The sequence below is a fragment of the Lutjanus erythropterus genome, chromosome 13 (assembly GCF_056507025.1).
Source record: "Lutjanus erythropterus isolate fLutEry1 chromosome 13, fLutEry1.hap2, whole genome shotgun sequence".
Taxonomy (NCBI): Eukaryota; Metazoa; Chordata; class Actinopteri; order Lutjaniformes; family Lutjanidae; genus Lutjanus; species Lutjanus erythropterus.
Genome location: NC_139329.1, coordinates 39,951,314 through 39,976,384, shown reverse-complemented (window position 1 = coordinate 39,976,384; position 25,071 = coordinate 39,951,314). Strand labels below are relative to the sequence as shown.

Genomic DNA, 25,071 nt, shown 5'->3' with positions numbered 1-25,071 from the left:
CTCGTTCACATTTTGAGGGAAGTTTGACAGAAACTTTCAAACTTTAATGGCTTCGATTCTCCTCATGAACTGTTGTTAAAAACCACATGATGAGCTTAAGGCAGCAGTCAGACCTGATCACACGCATTGATTATTGATTCTGTGGGTTTTTACAGCAACTATCATAACATAAATTTACATTTCAGAGTTTTCTTAAATTAATAACTGTATTTTTTTTAGAGATATTAGAACAATTTCATACAAAAATTTTTAACTTTTTTTTATGATAAAATCCATTTTTTCTGTCAACTACAATCATTCTGAATAATCATCAGAATCATTTCCACTGAGCTGCACTAAAAAAACACGTCTTTCATCAGTATTTTCATGTTGTTTGAGGTTTGACTGGAGTCGTCGTCTTCTTCTTCTTCTTCTTCTGTGGTTTAAAGGCATCTGAGGGGAGAATTAGCACCACCTACTGTTTATCTTGAGGCATCTGACTGCAAATATTCATAAAGTTCAAAAAGAAGTTAAGAAAACTCAGAATTTCAAGGCAAATGTTTCCACTAAATTCTTCAGTTTTGATAGAAACTAAAACAAAGTTTTGTTGAGATAATTTACTTTCTTCTAAGAAACTTCTATCTGTGAATAATAGTTAATCATTTCCTGTTTTTAGTTACAAACATTTGTTTTTCAGACACCCAAAAACTGACAAATAATGTTGAAATACAGAATTTTTGAGGTTTTAAAACTCAAAGATTCAAGTTTATCTAATGAAGAAAATGAAAGATTTTAGGTCGGGGACGGACGTGGAGGACGTGGTTTCAAAACTTTGTTTTTGTGAGTTTGATTCAAAATTCAAATTTAGTGCACCATAAAAATGAAAAGGTTGAGAAAACTCAAAATTTCAAGCCAATAGATTTTTTCCACAACAGATGTTTGAGTTTTTAGCCCAAATCAAATTCTTAAGTTCTGAAAAAGTTTTACCAGCTGCTGATCTTTAGTTGAGATCATTTACTTTCCTTCCTTTTTTTAAGTTTTGAGTTTTAGAAACTCAAAATATTGTATTTAAAAATAATATTTAAAATTAAAAATATTTAATTTTTCAGGCACTAAACAAAAATAAGCAAAAATAAAAAAAACTTTTTTTTTTTTTTTTTTAATTTTCTAAAAATCAAAGATTCAAGTTTATCTAAAGAAGAAAAGTAAATGATCTAAAGATTATATTCAGTTTATTTCAAAACTTTTTCAGTGGCAGAACTAAATAAATAAAGTATAAAAACAATATTTCATGTTCAGTAAAATAGAAATAAATAAAATAGTTTTTTTTATTTCTTAAAATATTTGTGTTTTACCCTTTTAAAGACCTTATTTCCCTCATTATTTGAAAATGATGAGTTTAATAAATACAAAAGAAAGAAAATTCTTCTTTCAAAACCTACAAGTTTGAGTTTGGCTCAAAAATCTACTGCAAAAATCAAAAATCTGTTGCCTTGAAAATTTACGTCGTCTCAATTATTTTTTACAGAATGAAGACGGTGGCCTTGAAGTTCTGAGTTTTCTCAACTTATTTTCGACTGTGCATGTTTTAAATGTTATTGGGTGGAAACATTTCTTTGCATTTTCTTCAGCTGACAGACTTTTCTGACCAAAAACGACTGTTTTATAAGACAAATATGACTCTCTGTAAACCAACCAAACTCCATGCACAAAATCAGTAATTTTAGTTCACAGAACACAGGAGTTGTTGGTCTACAGTTGCTTCCATCTGTTAGTGTGTTTGTGTTGTTGTGAGACTTCAGTGAGTCTGAATTAACCCTTTAAAACACAGATTTCACACAACAGCTAAAACACACTAACAGATGGAGGCAGCAGCAGACCAACAACTCCTGTGTTCTGTGAGCTAAAATGACTGATTTTGTGCATGGAGTTTGGTGGGTTTACAGAGAGTCATATTTGTCTCATATAACGGTGGTTTCCTGTCAGGAAAGTCTGTCTGACAGAAAGATAAAGAGGTGAAAATATTTTAAATATATTTTTTTAGGTGTCTAAAGTCTGTGTTGCTGCTGACCCCGTCCACAGCAGGACATTGATCAGCTTCCTTCAGCTGTTCTCCTGCTGCTTCTCCAAACTGTAAGCGTCCATCAACCTCCATCTACTGAAGGTAAAACACTGACTGTGGAGAAGAACCTCATACAACCACCCTTCAAAAAAACCTGAACTATCCCTTTAATGTCTATGCATACACCTACACACACACACACACACAGAGTTTTCATTCATCTTCACAGGTAAATATCAGCATGTTGTTGTTTCTCCGGCCTCCTGACCTCTACATGACCTCCAATACTTCATCCTCAGAGGTCAAAGGTCGATCTACTGTTTCTGTTGACTATTGTGACGTCTCTATGGTAACTGGGTCGCGGCGGGCGGGGTCAGAGTTCAGCGGCTGCTGCGGTCGTCCATCTGCTCCTCAGAGCTGTCTCCTCCCACCGCCGCCACCCTAATGGGAAGTCTATTGTAAGTGCAGGTTTCTTCTTCACTTCCTGATTGGCTTCAGCTTCAGGTTCCTGTCCTCTGATTGGCCAGCCAGCAGGGCAACTCTCCACACCTGGAAACAAGACAAGAACCACCATGTTTAATCTTTCATTTGATCTCAGTTTGGCTAAGCTAAGCTAAGCTAAGCTAAGCTAAGCTAAGCTAAGCCAAGCAAATCCTGACTCCTGAGGGCTCTATGACAAAGGAAGCTCAACATATCCAGGCTTTCTTTGCATCAGCTCAACAAAACCTAAACCCCCAGTCAGAGATATCAGGAGTCACGACGGCGGTCTTTGTTAGTCAAGTTTGCTTCTTCACGCTCACAGAAAAAGGTGCGTTTGGGTGGAGCGATTCTGACCGGCCCACTTCAGTCAACAAGAGCCAGTTGTTAGAATGGAGAGCAATAAAAATATTTAAAATATATTAACAATAAAAGAGACATTTTTGTTGCATATAAGACAAGAGAAGAATGCACGTGATGATGGATGAGGGATGAAGCAAGTCTTCATGTACCTCTCTCTCAGTGTGGGCTGACTGCTCAGGAAGCTCAGCTGCTGCTCCAGACGACAAACTCTGAAGGCCAGATAGCAGGAGGACAGGACCAACAGGAAGACGCTGAGACAGACGGAAAGACAGGCACAGAATATACATCACCAGTCATATTTGTTTGCTTCACACCAAACCTGATACAAGTCAGTTTATTTTGATTTATTTGTAGCGGTCTGGTGTGAGTTGCAAAGTTTTGGAGATGTCTGCCTTCTCTCCAATATAAAGGAACTAAATGGAACTAGTCCTTTTGTGCTCAAAGCACCAAAATATATATTTGGAAAATTCAGCAGTAATGTCTTTTCAGAAATGATGTTCTGGTTACAGTTTCATGTAGGAACTACTTTCTCTCTGCAGTAGAAAGTAACTTTTTTTCACAGCGAGGTCTGGATTATCTTCAGTCAGAGACGCTGGTTTGAATTTTTCAAATGTATTTTTTTCTGCAGAGACGTCAGACATCTCTACGGCCAAAACTCTGCAACTCAAACCAAAACTATGTGGATGGACAAACAGAACCACAGTAATATAATATAATATATAATATATGTACTTCAATGAACTGTCACAGTCTCTGTAACACACACATGATCAGTCCTCCAACACTTTTATCACACTTCTGATTATTTGTCTCCAGTTATTTAAATATTAATGCTGCGATTTGATGAAGATTAAAATGTCTGACAAACAGCATCATAATAAAGTACTGCAGTAACGTCACATCACCAGGATTTGAATAGTTTTTTCAGTAAAAATGAAAACTGTGATGCAAAAATGATCAATCATGAATTATCATCACAATTATAACTGTCAAATAATCACCCTATTTCTTTCTTTCAGAACTGTCAATTGCATCTATAAACAATGCAAAAGCAGAAACATTAGAGGCCCTAAAAAGAACAAGTCATATCACTGATGTGACCCATGATTGTAGATATGTATGAATTAATATGTTCATATGGTACAATATTAACATAAACGTGGTTATATGTGTTTATGTGTGTTTATGTGTGTTTATGTGTGTTTATATGTGTTTATGTGTGTTTATGTGTGTTTACGTGTGTTTACGTGTGTTTATGTGTGTTTATATGTGTTTATGTGTTTACGTGTGTTTACGTGTGTTTACATGTGTTTATGTGTGTTTATGTATTTACGTGTGTTTACGTGTGTTTATGTGTGTTTACGTGTGTTTACATGTGTTTATGTGTGTTTATGTATTTACGTGTGTTTACGTGTGTTTATGTGTGTTTACGTGTGTTTATGTGTGTTTACGTGTGTTTACATGTGTTTAAGTGTGTTTACATGTGTTTATGTGTTTATATGTGTTTACGTGTGTTTATGTGTGTTTACATGTGTTTACATGTGTTTATGTGTTTACGTGTGTTTACGTGTGTTTACGTGTTTATGTGTGTTTATGTATTTACGTGTGTTTACGTGTGTTTATGTGTGTTTATGTGTTTACGTGTGTTTACGTGTCTTTACGTGTGTTTACGTGTGTTTATGTGTTTATATGTGTTTATATGTGTTTATGTGTGTTTACATGTGTTTACGTGTGTTTACGTGTGTTTACGTGTGTTTATGTGTTTATGTGTGTTTATGTGTGTTTATGTGTGTTTACATGTGTTTACGTGTGTTTACGTGTGTTTACATGTGTTAATGTGTGTTTACGTGTGTTTACGTGTGTTTATGTGTGTTTACATGTGTTTACATGTGTTTATGTGTTTACGTGTGTTTACGTGTGTTTACGTGTTTATGTGTGTTTATGTGTGTTTATGTATTTACGTGTGTTTACGTGTGTTTATGTGTGTTTATGTGTTTACGTGTGTTTACGTGTCTTTACGTGTGTTTACGTGTGTTTATGTGTTTATATGTGTTTATATGTGTTTATGTGTGTTTACATGTGTTTACGTGTGTTTATGTGTGTTTACGTGTGTTTACGTGTGTTTATGTGTTTATGTGTGTTTATGTGTGTTTATGTGTGTTTACATGTGTTTACGTGTGTTTACGTGTGTTTACATGTGTTAATGTGTGTTTATGTGTTTATATGTGTTTACGTGTGTTTACGTGTGTTAATGTGTGTTTACGTGTGTTTATGTGTGTTCATTTATATACGTGTGTTTACGTCTGTTTACGTGTGTTTATGTGTGTTTATGTATTTACGTGTGTTTACGTGTGTTTATGTGTGTTTATGTGTGTTTACATGTGTTTATGTGTGTTTATGAGTGTTTATGTATTTACGTGTGTTTACGTGTGTTTATGTGTGTTTATGTGTGTTTACATGTGTTTACGTGTGTTTACGTGTGTTTATGTGTTTACGTGTGTTTATGTGTGTTTATGTGTGTTTACGTGTGTTTACCTGTGTTTATGTGTATTTATGTGTTTACGTGTGTTTATGTGTGTTTATGTGTGTTTATGTATTTACGTGTGTTTACGTGTGTTTACGTGTGTTTACGTGTGTTTATGTGTGTTTACGTGTGTTTATGTGTTTATATGTGTTTATATGTGTTTACGTGTGCTTATGTGTGTTTACATGTGTTTATGTGTTTATGTGTGTTTATGTGTGTTAACATGTGTTTATGTGTGTTAACATGTGTTTATGTGTGTTTATGTGTGTTTATGTATTTACGTGTGTTTACGTGTTTTTATGTGTGTTTACGTGTGTTTACGTGTGTTTATGTGTTTATATGTGTTTATATGTGTTTACGTGTGTTTACGTGTGTTTACGTGTGTTTACGTGTGTTTACGTGTGTTTATGTGTGTTTATGTATTTACGTGTGTTTACGTGTGTTTATATGTGTTTATATGTGTTTACGTGTGTTTACGTGTGTTTACGTGTGTTTACATGTGTTTACGTGTGTTTACGTGTGTTTATGTGTGTTTATGTATTTACGTGTGTTTACGTGTGTTTACGTGTGTTTATGTGTGTTTATATGTGTTTATGTGTGTTCATGTATATACGTGTGTTTACGTCTGTTTACGTGTGTTCATGTGTGTTTATGTATTTACGTGTGTTTACGTGTGTTTACTTGTGTTTATGTGTGTTACATGTGTTTACGTGTGTTTATGTGTGTTTATGTGTGTTTACATGTGTTTATGTGTGTTTATGAGTGTTTATGTATTTACGTGTGTTTACGTGTGTTTATGTGTGTTTATGTGTGTTTACATGTGTTTACGTGTGTTTACGTGTGTTTATGTGTTCACGTGTGTTTATGTGTGTTTATGTGTGTTTACGTGTGTTTACATGTGTTTATGTGTGTTTATGTGTTTACGTGTGTTTATGTGTGTTTATGTGTGTTTATGTGTGTTTACGTGTGTTTATGTGTTCACGTGTGTTTATGTGTGTTTATGTGTGTTTACGTGTGTTTACATGTGTTTATGTGTGTTTATGTGTTTACGTGTGTTTACGTGTGTTTACGTGTGTTTATGTGTGTTTACGTGTGTTTACGTGTGTTTATGTGTTTATATGTGTTTATATGTGTTTACGTGTGCTTATGTGTGTTTACATGTGTTTATGTGTGTTTATGTGTGTTTATGTATTTACGTGTGTTTACGTGTGTTTATGTGTTTACGTGTGTTTACGTGTGTTTACGTGTGTTTATGTGTTTATATGTGTTTATATGTGTTTACATGTGTTTATGTGTTTATGTGTGTTTATGTGTGTTTACATGTGTTTATGTGTGTTTATGTGTGTTTATGTATTTACATGTGTTTACGTGGGTTTATGTGTGTTTATATGTGTTCATGTGTGTTTATGTGTGTTTATGTGTGTTTATGTGTTTACGTGTGTTTATGTGTGTTTATATGTGTTTATGTATTTAGGTGTGTTTACGTGTGTTTATATGTGTTTATGTGTGTTTACGTGTGTTTACGTGTGTTTACGTCTGTTTATGTGTTTACGTGTGTTTATGTGTGTTTACGTGTGTTTACGTGTGTTTATGTGTTTATGTGTGTTTATGTGTGTTTATGTATTTACGTGTGTTTACGTGTGTTTACGTGTGTTTATGTATTTACGTGTGTTTACGTGTGTTTACGTGTGTTTACGTGTGTTTGTGTGTGTTTATGTGTGTTTATGTGTGTTTATATGTGTTTATATGTGTTTATATGTGGTTATGTGTGTTTACGTGTGTTTATATATGATTACATGTATTTACATGTTTATGTGTGTTTGTGTGTGTTTATATATGATTACATGTGTTTACATGTTTACATGTGTTTACGTGTGTTTACGTGTGTTTATGTGTTTACGTGTGTTTATGTGTGTTTATGTGTGTTTACATGTGTTTACGTGTGTTTATATGTGTTTGTGTTTATTTGTGTTTACATGTGTTTATGTGTGTTTATGTGTGTTTATATGTGTTTACGTGTGTTTACGTGTGTTTATGTGTGTTTACGTGTGTTTACGTGTGTTTATATGTGTTTATGTGTGTTTATGTGTGTTTATGTGTTTACGTGTGTTTATGTGTATTTACGTGTGTTTAGGTGTGTTTACATGTGTTTACGTGTGTTTACATGTGTTTATGTGTGTTTATGTGTTTATGTGTGTTTATGTGTGTTAACGTGTGTTTATGTGTGTTTATGTGTTTACGTGTGTTTATGTGTGTTTATATGTGTTTATGTGTGTTTACGTGTGTTTATGTGTGTTTACGTGTGTTTACGTGTGTTTACGTGTGTTTATGTGTGTTTATGTGTTTACGTGTGTTTACGTGTGTTTACGTGTGTTTATATGTGTTTATGTGTGTTTATGTGTTTACGTGTGTTTACGTGTGTTTATGTGTGTTTACGTGTGTTTACGTGTGTTTACATGTGTTTATGTGTGTTTATGTGTTTACGTCTGTTTATGTGTGTTTATATGTGTTTATGTGTGTTTATATGTGTTTATGTGTGTTTATGTGTGTTTATGTGTGTTTACGTGTGTTTATATGTGTTTATGTGTGTTTACGTGTGTTTACGTGTGTTTATATGTGTTTATGTGTGTTTATGTGTTTACGTGTGTTTACGTGTGTTTACGTGTGTTTATGTGTGTTTATGTGTTTACGTGTGTTTATGTGTGTTTATATGTGTTTATGTGTGTTTATGTGTTTACGTGTGTTTACGTGTGTTTATGTGTGTTTACATGTGTTTACGTGTGTTTACATGTGTTTACGTGTGTTTATGTGTTTACGTGTGTTTACGTGTGTTTATATGTGTTTATGTGTGTTTATATGTGTTTATGTGTGTTTATGTGTGTTTATGTGTTTACGTGTGTTTATGTGTGTTTATGTGTGTTTACGTGTGTTTATGTGTGTTTATGTGTTTACGTGTGTTTATGTGTGTTTACATGTGTTTACATGTGTTTATATGTGTTTATGTGTGTTTATGTGTGTTTATGTGTTTATGTGTGTTTTTTAATAGTTTTTTCAGTAAAAATGAAAACTGTGATGCAAAAATGATCAATCATGAATTATCATCACAATTATAACTGTCAAATAATCACCCTATTTCTTTCTTTCAGAACTGTCAATTGCATCTATAAACAATGCAAAAGCAGAAACATCAGAGGCCCTCAAAAGAACAAGTCATATCACTGATGTGACCCATGATTGTAGATATGTATGAATTAATATGTTCATATGGTACAATATTAACATAAACGTGGTTATATGAGCTCCAATGACTGCAAACAAACATCCCTTTTCTCATACTTTTTTTTTCTTTCTTACCTTTTTTCCTTTTTAAATTTCTACAAAACGGCATGGGGGAGGGAGGGGGTGTATAGGGGATGTCTACTGCCCCCCTGAATGTCTGTTTGTTTGTTTTTTCTGTTGTCTTCTGTAATTAATTGTGTATAATGTGTGTAACTGGGAATAAAACCAAAAAAATATCACCCTGTTTCTTTCTTTAAGTATCGTGCAGCCAAAGTCAGAACATTAAAAAAAGCTTGTGGTTTTTAAGTATTTTTTAAGGTTTGTGTTTCAGTATTTGTCTCTGATAAAATGCAGTTGGAAAGTTTTATTAAGTCAACTGTCATCACTGAATAATTACCTGGAAAGATCTTTGTAATATATGAGAAATAATTTCATTAGAGGTTCATAGCTCCTTCCAGGAATCCTCACATGAAAAAATCCACCTCTGTCAGATTTGAGTAAAGTGAGACTGCAGCGCTGCTCATACACAACATCAACCAGCAGGTGGCAGCACACACCAACAGTAAAATGTCTTTCTTTGGCAGTTTGTGTTCCTGCGTGTTGTGTTCCTCTGTGTTTCCATTTATTAGTTACTTTCTGGATGTTTTTGAGGGTTTAAATTTATATCACAGAATAATTTGCAGCACAGACATTAATGGTTTATATATCATTATATTAGTTTTTTTTTATCAAAATGTACAAATACAAATCCTCCAGAAGGATTACTGGACTCTAAACTGTATTTCACACAGTCCAGAACTGGAATAAGAACTAGGAAAAAAATCTCCGGTACTTATAATCACTGTTGTCTGACATGATTTGCAGATGATCTTTTTAAACCTGAACCATGTCCTTTTACCAACTCCTCCTCTTCATTGTCAATGTTGGAGGAAGACAGCCCAATAAACACGCCCCTCCCTTCTGTGCTCCTTCAGAAGCTCCACCCCTAAAATTTGTGAACTTGCATTGTCAAGGAAAGGACAGTAACAACAGAGAAATATGGCCTAATCCAGCACATCCACAGCCTGAAGTTACTGTTAGCTTCAATGAGACAAAGTGTAATTTTATTACAAATACAAGTGTGGAGAGGACGAGGGCGGAGCCGAGGCGCAGCGAGCCCACACACAGCTGCTGAGAGCTGGGGATGTTAGGAGGAGAGAGCTGAGGACGGACCTGATCCAGACTCCTTCACTAACAGGACGGGAGCTCAGAGTATAAAACATGTCTGCAGCAGCGACCCACGGAAGAGTCGTGGGTATGTGGGTACGGGTAAAAGTACGTGTGTTTACGTGTGTTTACATGTGTTTACATGTGTTTACATGTGTTTACGTGTGTTTGTGTGTGTTTATATGTGTTTACATGTGTTTATGTGTGTTTACATGTGTTTATATGTGTTTATGTGTGTTTACATGTGTTTATGTGAGTTTATGTGTGCTTATGTGTTTACATGTGTTTACGTGTGTTTACATGTGTTTATGTGTGTTTATGTGTGTTTACATGTGTTTATGTGTGTTTATGTGTTTATGTGTTTTTATGTGTGTTTATGTGTGTTTACGTGTGTTTACATGTGTTTACGTGTGTTTATGTGTTTACGTGTGTTTATGTGTGTTTATATGTGTTTATGTGTGTTTATATGTGTTTATGTGTGTTTATGTGTTTACGTGTGTTTACGTGTGTTTATGTGTGTTTATGTTTGTTTACATGTGTTTACGTGTGTTTACATGTGTTTATGTGTTTACGTGTGTTTATATGTGTTTATGTGTGTTTATATGTGTTTATGTGTGTTTACATGTGTTTACGTGTGTTTATGTGTGTTTACGTGTGTTTACGTGTGTTTACATGTGTTTACCTGTGTTTACATGTGTTTATGTGTGTTTATGTGTTTACGTGTGTTTACGTGTGTTTATGTGTGTTTACGTGTGTTTACGTGTGTTTACGTGTATTTACGTGTGTTTATGTGTTTATGTGTGTTTATATGTGTTTATGTGTGTTTATGTGTTTATGTGTGTTTATGTGTGTTTATGTGTGTTTATGTGTGTTTACGTGTGTTTATGTGTGTTTATGTGTGTTTATATGTGTTTATGTGTGTTTATGTGTTTACATGGGTTTATGTGTGTTTATGTGTGTTTATGTGTTTACGTGTGTTTATGTGTATTTACGTGTGTTTAGGTGTGTTTACATGTGTTTACGTGTGTTTACATGTGTTTATGTGTGTTTATGTGTTTACGTGTGTTTATGTGTGTTTATATGTGTTTATGTGTGTTTATATGTGTTTATGTGTGTTTATGTGTTTACGTGTGTTTATGTGTTTACGTGTGTTTCTATGTGTTTATGTGTGTTTATATGTGTTTATGTGTGTTTACATGTTTACGTGTGTTTGTGTGTGTTTATATATGTTTACATGTGTTTACATGTTTACGTGTGTTTGTGTGTGTTTATGTGTGTTTATATGTGTTTATATGTGTGTTTATGTGTTTATATGTGTTTATATGTGGTTATGTGTGTTTACGTGTGTTTATATATGATTACATGTATTTACATGTTTATGTGTGTTTGTGTGTGTTTATATATGATTACATGTGTTTACATGTGTTTACGTGTGTTTATGTGTTTACGTGTGTTTATGTGTGTTTATGTGTGTTTACATGTGTTTACGTGTGTTTATATGTGTTTATGTGTTTATTTGTGTTTACATGTGTTTATGTATGTTTATGTGTGTTTATATGTGTTTACCTGTGTTTACGTGTGTTTATGTGTGTTTATGTGTTTACGTGTGTTTACGTGTGTTTACGTGTGTTTATATGTGTTTATGTGTGTTTATGTGTGTTTACGTGTGTTTACGTGTATTTACGTGTGTTTATGTGTTTATGTGTGTTTATATGTGTTTATGTGTGTTTACGTGTGTTTACGTGTGTTTACGTGTGTTTACGTGTGTTTATGTGTTTACGTGTGTTTACGTGTGTTTACGTGTGTTTATGTGTTTACGTGTGTTTATGTGTGTTTATGTGTGTTTATGTGTTTACGTGTGTTTATGTGTATTTACGTGTGTTTAGGTGTGTTTACATGTGTTTACGTGTGTTTACATGTGTTTATGTGTGTTTATGTGTTTATGTGTGTTTATGTGTATTTATGTGTGTTAACATGTGTTTATGTGTGTTTATGTGTGTTTATGTGTTTACGTGTGTTTATGTGTGTTTATATGTGTTTATGTGTGTTTACATGTGTTTATGTGTGTTTACGTGTGTTTACGTGTGTTTATGTGTTTACATGTGTTTATGTGTGTTTATGTGTGTTTATGTGTTTACGTGTGTTTATGTGTGTTTACGTGTGTTTACGTGTGTTTATGTGTGTTTACGTGTGTTTACGTGTGTTTATGTGTTTACATGTGTTTATGTGTGTTTATGTGTGTTTATGTGTTTACGTGTGTTTATGTGTATTTACGTGTGTTTAGGTGTGTTTACATGTGTTTACGTGTGTTTACATGTGTTTATGTGTGTTTATGTGTTTACGTGTGTTTATGTGTATTTATGTGTGTTAACATGTGTTTATGTGTGTTTATGTGTGCTTATGTGTGTTTATGTGTTTACGTGTGTTTATGTGTGTTTATATGTGTTTATGTGTGTTTACGTGTGTTTATGTGTGTTTATGTGTGTTTACATGTGTTTGTGTGTTTATGTGTTTACGTGTGTTTGTGTGTTTATATGTGTTTATGTGTGTTTATATGTGTTTATGTGTGTTTATGTGTTTACGTGTGTTTATGTGTGTTTACGTGTGTTTACGTGTGTTTATGTGTTTACGTGTGTTTATGTGTGTTTATATGTGTTTATGTGTGTTTATGTGTGTTTATGTGTTTACGTGTGTTTACGTGTGTTTATATGTGTTTATGTGTGTTTATGTGTGTTTATGTGTTTACGTGTGTTTACGTGTGTTTATGTGTGTTTATGTGTTTACGTGTGTTTACGTGTGTTTATGTGTGTTTATGTGTTTACGTGTGTTTACGTGTGTTTACGTGTGTTTATGTGTTTACGTGTGTTTACGTGTGTTTACGTGTGTTTATGTGTGTTTACGTGTGTTTATGTGTTTACGTGTGTTTACGTGTGTTTACGTGTGTTTATGTGTTTACATGTTTTTACGTGTGTTTACGTGTGTTTATGTGTGTTTATGTGTTTACGTGTGTTTATGTGTGTTTACATGTGTTTACATGTGTTTACGTGTGTTTACATGTGTTTATGTGTGTTTATGTGTTTACGTGTGTTTATGTGTGTTTATGTGTGTTTACGTGTGTTTACATGTGTTTACGTGTGTTTATGTGTTTACGTGTGTTTACGTGTGTTTATGTGTGTTTACGTGTGTTTACATGTGTTTACGTGTGTTTATGTGTTTACGTGTGTTTATGTGTGTTTACATGTGTTTACGTGTGTTTACGTGTGTTTACGTGTGTTTATGTGTTTACGTGTGTTTATGTGTGTTTACGTGTGTTTACGTGTGTTTATGTGTTTATGTGTGTTTACGTGTGTTTACGTGTGTTTACGTGTGTTTACGTGTGTTTATGTGTTTACGTGTGTTTATGTGTGTTTATGTGTATTTATGTGTGTTTATGTGTTTATGTGTGTTTATATGTGTTTATGTGTGTTTGTTTATGTGTGTTTATGTGTTTACATGTGTTTATGTGTGTTTATGTGTTTACGTGTGTTTATGTGTATTTACGTGTGTTTAGGTGTGTTTACGTGTGTTTACGTGTGTTTATGTGTTTACGTGTGTTTATGTGTGTTTATGTGTGTTAACATGTGTTTATGTGTGTTTATGTGTGTTTATGTGTGTTTATGTGTTTACGTGTGTTTACGTGTGTTTACGTGTGTTTACGTGTGTTTATGTGTGTTTATGTGTTTACGTGTGTTTACGTGTGTTTACGTGTGTTTATGTGTTTACGTGTGTTTACGTGTGTTTACGTGTGTTTATGTGTTTACGTGTGTTTACGTGTGTTTATATGTGTTTATGTGTGTTTATGTGTGTTTATGTGTTTACGTGTTCATGTGTTTACGTGTGTTTACGTGTGTTTATGTGTGTTTATGTGTGTTTATGTGTTTACGTGTGTTTACGTGTGTTTACATGTGTTTACCTGTGTTTACGTGTGTTTACGTGTGTTTATGTGTTTACGTGTGTTTATGTGTGTTTATGTGTGTTTATGTGTTTACGTGTGTTTATGTGTATTTACGTGTGTTTAGGTGTGTTTACATGTGTTTACGTGTGTTTACATGTGTTTACGTGTGTTTACATGTGTTTACGTGTGTTTATGTGTTTACGTGTGTTTATGTGTGTTTATATGTGTTTATGTGTGTTTATGTGTTTACGTGTGTTTATGTGTTTACGTGTGTTTATGTGTTTACGTGTGTTTATATGTGTTTATGTGTGTTTATATGTGTTTATGTGTGTTTATATGTGTTTACGTGTGTTTATATGTGTTTATGTGTGTTTATGTGTTTACGTGTGTTTACGTGTGTTTATGTGTGTTTATGTGTGTTTACATGTGTTTACGTGTGTTTACATGTGTTTACGTGTGTTTATATGTGTTTATGTGTGTTTATGTGTTTACGTGTGTTTACGTGTGTTTATGTGTGTTTATGTGTGTTTATATGTGTTTACGTGTGTTTATATGTGTTTATGTGTGTTTATGTGTTTACGTGTGTTTACATGTGTTTACGTGTGTTCACGTGTGTTTATATGTGTTTATGTGTGTTTATATGTGTTTATGTGTGTTTATGTGTGTTTATGTGTTTATGTGTGTTTATGTGTTTACATGTGTTTATGTGTGTTTACGTGTGTTTATGTGTGTTTATGTGTTTACATGTGTTTATGTGTGTTTACGTGTGTTTATGTGTGTTTATGTGTTTACATGTGTTTATGTGTGTTTACGTGTGTTTATGTGTGTTTATGTGTTTACGTGTGTTTATGTGTGTTTACATGTGTTTATATGTGTTTATGTGTGTTTATGTGTGTTTATGTGTTTACATGTGTTTATGTGTGTTTACGTGTGTTTATGTGTGTTTATGTGTTTACGTGTGTTTATGTGTGTTTACATGTGTTTACATGTGTTTATATGTGTTTATGTGTGTTTATGTGTTTATGTGTGTTTTTAATAGTTTTTTCAGTAAAAATGAAAACTCTGATGCAAAAATGATCAATCATGAATTATCATCACAATTATAACTGTCAAATAATCACCCTATTTCTTTCTTTCAGAACTGTCAATTGCATCTATAAACAATGCAAAAGCAGAAACATTAGAGGCCCTCAAAAGAACAAGTCATATCACTGATGTGACCCATGATTGTAGATATGTATGAATTAATATGTTCATATGGTACAATATTAACATAAACGTGGTTATATGAGCTCCAATGACTGCAAACAAACATCCCTTTTCTCATACTTTTTTTTTCTTTCTTACCTTTTTTCCTTTTTAAATTTCTACAAAACGGCATGGGGGTGGGAGGGGGTGTATAGGGGATGTCTACTGCCCCCCTGAATGTCTGTTTGTTTGTTTTTTCTGTTGTCTTCTGTAATTAATTGTGTATAATGTGTGTAACTGGGAATAAAACCAAAAAAATATCACCCTGTTTCTTTCTTTAAGTATCGTGCAGCCAAAGTCAGAACATTAAAAAAAGCTTGTGGTTTTTAAGTATTTTTTAAGGTTTGTGTTTCAGTATTTGTCTCTGATAAAATGCAGTTGGAAAGTTTTATTAAGTCAACTGTCATCACTGAATAATTACCTGGAAAGATCTTTGTAATATATGAGAAATAATTTCATTAGAGGTTCATAGCTCCTTCCAGGAATCCTCACATGAAAAAATCCACCTCTGTCAGATTTGAGTAAAGTGAGACTGCAGCGCTGCTCATACACAACATCAACCAGCAGGTGGCAGCACACACCAACAGTAAAATGTCTTTCTTTGGCAGTTTGTGTTCCTGCGTGTTGTGTTCCTCTGTGTTTCCATTTATTAGTTACTTTCTGGATGTTTTTGAGGGTTTAAATTTATATCACAGAATAATTTGCAGCACAGACATTAATGGTTTATATATCATTATATTAGTTTTTTTTTATCAAAATGTACAAATACAAATCCTCCAGAAGGATTACTGGACTCTAAACTGTATTTCACACAGTCCAGAACTGGAATAAGAACTAGGAAAAAAATCTCCGGTACTTATAATCACTGTTGTCTGACATGATTTGCAGATGATCTTTTTAAACCTGAACCATGTCCTTTTACCAACTCCTCCTCTTCATTGTCAATGTTGGAGGAAGACAGCCCAATAAACACGCCCCTCCCTTCTGTGCTCCTTCAGAAGCTCCACCCCTAAAATTTGTGAACTTGCATTGTCAAGGAAATGACAGTAACAACAGAGAAATATGGCCTAATCCAACACATCCACAGCCTGAAGTTACTGTTAGCTTCAATGAGACAAAGTGTAATTTTATTACAAATACAAGTGTGGAGAGGACGAGGGCGGAGCCGAGGCGCAGCGAGCCCACACACAGCTGCTGAGAGCTGGGGATGTTAGGAGGAGAGAGCTGAGGACGGACCTGATCCAGACTCCTTCACTAACAGGACGGGAGCTCAGAGTATAAAACATGTCTGCAGCAGCGACCCACGGAAGAGTCGTGGGTATGTGGGTACGGGTAAAAGTACATGTGTTTACATGTGTTTACATGTGTTTACGTGTGTTTGTGTGTGTTTATATGTGTTTACATGTGTTTACATGTTTACGTGTGTTTGTGTGTGTTTATATATGATTACATGTGTTTACATGTTTATGTGTGTTTGTGTGTGTTTATATATGATTACATGTGTTTACATGTTTACATGTGTTTACGTGTGTTTACGTGTGTTTATGTGTTTACGTGTGTTTACGTGTGTTTATGTGTGTTTATGTGTGTTTATATGTGTTTATGTGTGTTTACATGTGTTTACGTGTGTTTATGTGTTTATGTGTGTTTATGTGTGCTTACATGTGTTTATGTGTGTTTATGTGTTTACGTGTGTTTATGTGTGCTTATGTGTGCTTACATGTGTTTATGTGTGTTTATGTGTTTACGTGTGTTTACGTGTGTTTATGTGTGTTCATGTGTGTTTACATGTGTTTATGTATGTTTGTCTGTTTATGTGTTTACGTGTGTTTATGTGTGTTTACATGTGTTTATGTGTGTTTATGTGTGTTTATATGTGTTTATGTATGTTTGTGTGTTTACATGTGTTTATGTGTGTTTATGTGTTTACATGTGTTTATGTGTGTTTATGTGTGTTTATGTGTGTTTACATGTGTTTACGTGTGTTTATGTGTGTTTACATGTGTTTACGTGTGTTTATATGTGTTTACATGTGTTTATATGTGTGTATGTGTGTTTATGTGTTTACGTGTGTTTATGTGTTTATGTGTGTTTATATGTGTTTATGTGTGTTTATGTGTGTTTACGTGTGTTTTTGTGTTTACGTGTGTTTATGTGTGTTTACATGTGTTTACGTGTGTTTATATGTGTTTATGTGTGTTTATGTGTGTTTACATGTGTTTATGTGTGTTTATGTGTTTATGTGTGTTTATGTGTGTTTATGTGTTTACATGTGTTTACGTGTGTTTATGTGTGTTTGCATGTGTTTATATGTGTTTACATGTGTTTATGTGTGTTTATGTGTGTTTACATGTGTTTATATGTGTTTACATGTGTTTACGTGTGTTCACGTGTGTTTACGTGTGTTTATATGTGTTTATGTGTGTTTATGTGTGTTTACATGTGTTTACGTGTGTTTATGTGTTTACGTGTGTTTATATGTGTTTACGTGTGTTCACGTGTGTTTACGTGTGTTTATATGTGTTTATGTGTGTTTATGTGTGTTTACATGTGTTTACGTGTGTTTATGTGTTTACGTGTGTTTATGTGTGTTTACATGTGTTTATGTGTGTTTACATGTGTTTATATGTGTTTATGTGTGTTTATGTGTGTTTATATGTGTTTATGTGTGTTTATGTGTTCATGTGTGTTTATGTGTGTTTACGTGTGTTTATGTGTTTATGTGTGTTTATGTGTGTTTATGTGTTTATGTGTGTTTATGTGTGTTTATGTGTTTATGTGTGTTTATGTGTGTTTATGTGTTTATATGTGTTTATGTGTTTATATGTGTTTATATGTGTTTATGTGTGTTTATGTGTTTATGTGTGTTTATGTGTGTTTATGTGTGTTTATGTGTTTACGTGTGTTTACGTGTGTTTACATGTGTTTATGTATGTTTGTGTGTTTATGTGTTTACGTGTGTTTATGTGTGTTTACATGTGTTCATATGTGTTCATGTGTGTTTATGTGTGTTTATGTTTTTATGTGTGTTTATGTGTGTTTATGTGTGTTTATATGTGTTTATGTGAGTTTATGTGTGTTTACGTGTGTTTTTGTGTGTTTATGTGTTTACATGTGTTTACATGTGTTTACGTGTGTTTACGTGTGTTTATGTGTGTTTATGTGTTTACGTGTGTTTACGTGTGTTTACGTGTGTTTATGTGTTTACGTGTGTTTACGTGTGTTTACGTGTGTTTATGTGTTTACATGTGTTTACATGTGTTTACATGTGTTTATGTGTTTACATGTGTTTACATGTGTTTATGTGTGTTTACATGTGTTTATGTGTTTACATGTGTTTACATGTGTTTACGTGTGTTTATGTGTGTTTATGTGTGTTTATGTGTTTACATGTGTTTACATGTGTTTACGTGTGTTTATGTGTGTTTATGTGTTTACATGGATTTACATGTGTTTACATGTGTTTATGTGTTTACATGTGTTTACGTGTGTTTATGTGTGTTTACATGTGTTTATGTGTGTTTATGTGTGTTTATGTGTTTACATGTGTTTACGTGTGTTTATGTGTGTTTATGTGTTTACATGTGTTTACATGTGTTTACATGTGTTTATGTGTTTACATGTGTTTACGTGTGTTTATGTGTGTTTACATGTGTTTACGTGTGTTTATGTGTGTTTATGTGTTTACATGTGTTTACATGTGTTTATGTGTGTTTACATGTGTTTACGTGTGTTTATGTGTGTTTACATGTGTTTATGTGTGTTTATGTGTGTTTATGTGTTTACATGTGTTTACATGTGTTTACGTGTGTTTATATGTGTTTACATGTGTTTATGTGCTTACGTGTGTTTATGTGTGATTACATGTGTTTATGTATGTTTGTGTGTTTATGTGTTTACGTGTGTTTATGTGTGTTTACATGTGTTTATGTGTGTTTATGTGTTTACGTGTGTTTATGTGTGTTTATGTGTGTTTATGTGTGTTTACATGTGTTTATGTGTGTTTATGTGTGTTTACATGTGTTTATGTGTGTTTATGTGTTTACGTGTGTTTATGTGTGTTTACATGTGTTTACGTGTGTTTATGTGTGTTTACATGTGTTTATGTGTGTTTATGTGTTTACGTGTGTTTATGTGTGTTTACATGTGTTTACGTGTGTTTATGTGTGTTTACATGTGTTTATGTGTGTTTATGTGTTTACGTGTGTTTATGTGTGTTTACATGTGTTTATGTGTGTTTATGTGTGTTCATATGTGTTCATGTGTGTTTATGTGTGTTTATGTGTTTATGTGTGTTTATGTGTGTTTATGTGTGTTTACGTGTGTTTTTGTGTTTACGTGTGTTTATATGTGTTTATGTGTGTTTATGTGTGTTTACATGTGTTTATGTGTGTTTATGTGTTTATGTGTGTTTATGTGTCTTTATGTGTTTACATGTGTTTACGTGTGTTTTTGTGTTTACGTGTGTATATGTGTGTTTACATGTGTTTACGTGTGTTTACATGTGTTTATATGTGTTTACATGTGTTTATGTGTATTTATGTGTGTTTACATGTGTTTATATGTGTTTATGTGTTTACGTGTGTTTATATGTGTTTACATGTGTTTATGTGTGTTTATGTGTTTACGTGTGTTTACGTGTGTTTACGTGTGTTTATAAGTGTTTATGTGTGTTTATGTGTGTTTACATGTGTTTACGTGTGTTTATGTGTTTACGTGTGTTTACATGTGTTTATATGTGTTTATGTGTGTTTATGTGTGTTTATATGTGTTTATGTGTGTTTATGTGTTTATGTGTTTATGTGTGTTTATATGTGTTTACGTGTGTTTACGTGTGTTTATGTGTTTATGTGTGTTTACATGTGTTTACATGTGTTTACGTGTGTTTATGTGTTTATGTGTGTTTATGTGTGTTTACATGTGTTTATGTGTGTTTGTGTTTATGTGTGTTTACGTGTGTTTATGTGTTTACGTGTGTTTTCTGGGTTCTGCTGGACTCACAGAAGGATGAAGAGTTTCAGCAGTTGGTACTCCATTTGACCCAATTCAGGTACTGGTTCTGTTAGGAGGATCTTCTCTGTTTCCAAACTGCTGTCTGCACACACACACACACACACACACACACAGACACACACGCAGGGGTCAGTAAATTAGTGTCTGTTTGTAACTTGGGGGGGGGGGGCAGGACTGTTGACTGACAGGTGGGCGGGCCTACCGGTGAGCGTGTGCGTGCTGAAGGGCGTGTCTGTGGCGAGGCTGGGGGAGGAGTTTCCCAGCAGGTCTGGGAGGGATGAGGAGACCGCGGGCAGCGACGGCTTCCTCCTCCACTTCAACACCTCCGGATACTCGTCCTGAAGGAGGGACGAAGACGAGACGAGAAAAGACAGACTTTCAAGTCAGACTCTGCTCGTATGATCTGTTTAAGTTTAGAAATTCTGAATTTTATATTTTAGAAAACAGAACAGAGACAAAAATCTGGAAGCATATTTTTCACACTTTTTTTCTTTTTTATCATATTTATTCAGTTCCCCTTAAAAGGTCAGAGCACTCCTGATTTAACTGAAGTCCAGTTCTCGTGTTCTTGACTGTTCTTCATGTTCAGACTCAAACCAACAGGAAATGTTTCTACTAAACATCATTTCATCTCTGTCCTTTGTGCCTTTATTTTCCAAAAACTATGAAAAACACGTCAGTGAGCCACAGTGATGTTTGAGAAAATGTATGAACCTTTTTTAAACATGAAACTGTACATGTGAAGAGTTTTGAACACATATTTCTGAGCTGTTCATGTGTCTTTGACTCATAGTTACAGTAATGTCAGACAGAACCTGAAGGCAACATGGGGAAAGCCTCTTATCCAGGGAGCATGAAGGGGTCACCAGAGGACCAAAACAACAACTTCTGTTTTTTTCCACTAATCCTGTTTCCCTGACTGCTGACTCATATCTAACAAAAGAGCTTCCATCATCAAACTGACGAGTCATTTCTGTCTCTGGATGAGTTTTTATTCCTCCCACATCGACAGGACGTGTTTCTCTTCATTACAGCTGCGTTTCAAAATAAAATGACTAATATTATTTTTTGTTATAAACCAAAATGTGTCTGCAAGCACAAAAAAACGAGAGCCGTTGAAGTCGTCCGCAGCTACCCATTATCTTAATGATCAATTCATCTTTTTCACGTGTCAAATGTCAGAAAGTGTCTGTGGATGCAGCTGAATGTGATGTTACCATCGACAGAGAGCTGGGCTCCTCCAGGTACTGCTTCAGACTCAGACTCTTCCCGTTCACCTGGAAACACAGAAACACACAGACAGGAAGTCAGGCTGAAACTGGAACAACAACTACACACACACACACACACACACACACACACACACACACACATAGATCAACGTCTGTTTGTGAGCTCAGATACCTTCAGAGACACGTCATCAATAACCACAAAATCTCAGTCATTTGTCCGTCAACATTAACATAAACCGCTGCTTCTTCTGTTTCACTGTTTCAGCTTCTCTGCTCCTTTATCTTGGTTGTTTTATGTTACGTTATAAGTGATGTATGATTGGTTATACTGCCACTGATTACACAAAAACTCAGTATTATACTTATTAGTAATCCTGTGTGTGCTAATTTCCTCCTACACAAAAACTTTCTTTCTATTTTTTCAAATTAGCTACAATATTTTCACAACCTTCTTCTGTGTGTTTTTCTTTGTCTTTGTATTTTCTGTGTATATATTTGTTATCTTTGATATTACTCCTGGCTGGGAACCACAAACCTGCAGGTGAGTGCAGATCCTCCTGAGGACATCGTAGACACTGTCTCTGGACAGCAGGGACACGAACACATACTACAGACAGACAGACAGACAGACAGACAGACAGACAGGAACCAGGTTATAAAACAGAAGGTATGAAACTAAAATGAGTCATTTTTCCCCACAGAACAGAAGATGCTGACTTATCACTGTCTTTGAGTTTGGTTCTTTAAAAATGTAATTTGTATTTACCAAAGTCTCAAAATAACATGAACAAACTAACAGATGGAGGCAGTGATAGATTAGAAACTCCTGTGTTCTGGGAGCTAAAATGATAAATTTTATGAATGGAGTTTGGTTGGTTTGCAGAGAGTGAGATTTGTCTTATATAACGGTGGTTTCCTGACAGAAAAAGTCTGTCTGACAGAAAGATAAAGAGGAGAAAATATTCTGAATGGAGCTGTCAGTGTTCTGGTCCTGTGTTCAACTACCTTCTGCCCGGTATCCATGGTGATAGCCAGACCGTTTGGCACCAGACCGGCCGTCTTGTGTTTCTTCACCAGTCTCACCGACACCACCGGTATACAGACCTGCATGTTCACGACAGAATCAAACCATGTTAACTCACAATCGATCAGTTCCATCACATGAGCTTCATGTTACTGAGCTGAGCTCTCAGCTGCACCAACAGAATAAACACGTCGAGACCAAACATACACAACACTCAGGTATATAAACGGGTCATTGACCTTTTCTCCTCACTGAACTAATGTTCCTCATGAGAACATGACACTGATTTAAGGACAAGAACGAGGCCTGAGGCTAAACTAAAATCAATAACTCGGACTTTAGGTCACCTGACTGAACTTTATTAACGTTTATTAAATACAGAAGTGCTCGTAAGAAAGTGTACATGTGGATTTTTGTTGTTCTTGATTTATTTATGACCAAATGTGATTGTCAGACTCCTTCTTACAGCAACTGATTGAAGCAAACTCTGAAAATATTCACTCTGAGTTAAGTGACTGTCTCACTGCTGCCAAACTCCATTAACATTTTGCTTAATTTAACAGTTATAAACATCTAGTCCTTCTAAAAGACTCTTTATGATGTCTAACAAGTTTTTTAACAGACACTGTTTCACTCAGAAAACATTCAGCATCAATTTAAACTTTGATTAATGTGAAACAGGCGAACAAAGACGCATGATAGGACACCGTGATCGTTGCATTGTTGTCAGAGAAGTGATGATTTCATGTTTCCTTCATCTCTGATGACAAACTGTGGTTATGTTATGATTTATTACAGATTATTAAAGGGACTGACAGCTTCTTCACTCACCTTTATGTCTTTACCAAACAGGTTTGCGTAGAAGCACAGCCAGTTCCTGGAGATGTAGAGTCGTCCCTGCAGCAGGATGTCTCTCAACAACGCACATGAATACACTAGAGAAGAAGAAGCAGAAGAAGAAGAAGAAGAAGAAGAAGAAGAAGAATGGGGGAGACGGATTAATTGTTTTGATCAGGAGTTTTCAACACATGATGTGAACACCAGGTCAGTCTGGGGTATAAACTGTGGGGGAACATCTGTCCTGTCAGTCGGTACCTTTCATCAGGATCTCCTCTTTAGGAACCGTCTGGAACAGTTTGTGGTACTGAGAGTTGTACTTGCTGACGGTCTGTGAAGGCAGCAGGAGGAAGAGAATTAATCACAGGCAGATTTATGTTTCTGTTATTAATAATTATGGAGGCTAGTTTGTCATGACTGAAGTGTGGTCTCTGGTAGATTTGGCTGAAATCAATAAATAATTGATCTGAATATTGTAAAGTTATTGCTGATAAAGCTGAACTCTGGAGTCCCACAGGGGTCTGTTCTCGCTCCATTACTGTTTACATGATACATAAATAACATTATCATTCCTAACAGTACTTCATAATAATTACCTGTTAGCTTTAGCCTCAGTCTGCTAACAGGATATCAGGTACAGCAGTCATCCCCAAACACTGGTTTGTGACCCACAGGAGGGTCACAGGAGATTTTATTTGGGTCACAAAAGAAATAAATGACTAATAAAGAAATTCCGCAAATTTAAGATTTATATCTGCAATTTAGCTTTTATGAAACATATATATAACTCACACACATAAAACCCCTGGAACATAAAAAGGTTCTAGATAAAAATCTCTTTAGGAGTTCTAACCAACAGAAATGACTATACCTAGAAAGATCTGTGAAAGGTTTCACCAAGAAGCCTGTATGAGAGGTTCTATAGAGAACCTTCTATGGTGCAATGGTTCCACCCAAGACCCTCTCTAGAGGTACTACTCTGAACCTTTCCACCTTCTAAGAATGCTAACAAGAACCCACTAGGGTGTTCTACCAAGAACCTTTTTATATTGCAAGGATTTCATCTAGAACACATTCAGATGGGTTCTACTGAGAACCTGTGCTTGTTGCTAAAGTAGGCTAACCATAACTGATGCTAACTGTTGCTAATGTTAGCTAGTTAGCTCATTAGCTATGCTGCTAACAGTCCTGTAAGCTAACTGATCGCTGTAAAAATGTAAATATAATTTACTGTTGTGTTTGTTTTGGCACTTTTACTTTGAAGGATCTGAGGACTTCCTCTACGGTAGAAACTAAAGCTCTACTTTGTGCAGAACTGTGTCTCAGTTTTGTTTTGGTTCCTGATATGTGGGTCAGAAGTTACATCATACACCTGTGTGCCTTTCTTCTCAGTGAGACGGAGACTTCCTGTTTCCTGTTCCTGTCTGAAACAACAAAGACAGAAACAACGGAACACACAGCGCACGTTCTATCTGCAGCTTCTGAAGACGTTCTGAACATTCGAGCTCTGACAGTAAAGACGTTCTGGAAAAGAAACCGTGTCTGTGACATCACTTACCACCATTTACACGTCTCCGGTTCTGTAAATGATGTTCTCTTAACGACATCTAAGAGAAGTGACCACATGACGAGATCTTCCTGTTGACCTTTAAAGTTCTTCATGGCCTCGCTCTGTGTTCTATATCTGACCTCATAGGAACCTACACTCTTAGAAAAAGGTTCTACCAAGAACCATTTAGTTGTGAAGAACATTTTTTTAATAAAGGGTTTGTGAGGGGTTCTTTGTAAGACAACGGGTTCCATTCAGAACCATTTTCATCCAAAGAAGCTTTGAAGGAAAGACTTCAAAAATCTCAACAATTCATGAAGAACTCTTTTGTTCTCAGTAAAACC

General features: G+C 34.8%; 1 protein-coding gene across 1 annotated transcript in view; it reads right to left on the bottom strand.

Moving 5' to 3' along the window:
* Positions 1-2,284: 2,284 nt before the first annotated feature.
* Positions 2,285-25,071, bottom strand: part of gramd2ab (GRAM domain containing 2Ab) — a 29,901-nt gene continuing 7,114 nt past the window's right edge. The window contains exons 3-11 of the mRNA XM_084734891.1: positions 23,437-23,509; positions 23,173-23,276; positions 22,323-22,421; positions 21,853-21,924; positions 21,303-21,362; positions 20,288-20,423; positions 20,074-20,167; positions 3,031-3,132; positions 2,285-2,590 (exon numbers count right to left, since the gene is read on the bottom strand). Of these exons, the coding sequence (XP_084591017.1) occupies positions 2,542-2,590; positions 3,031-3,132; positions 20,074-20,167; positions 20,288-20,423; positions 21,303-21,362; positions 21,853-21,924; positions 22,323-22,421; positions 23,173-23,276; positions 23,437-23,509 (789 nt within the window). The 3' untranslated portion in view covers positions 2,285-2,541. The remainder of the gene's footprint in view (positions 2,591-3,030; positions 3,133-20,073; positions 20,168-20,287; positions 20,424-21,302; positions 21,363-21,852; positions 21,925-22,322; positions 22,422-23,172; positions 23,277-23,436; positions 23,510-25,071) is intronic.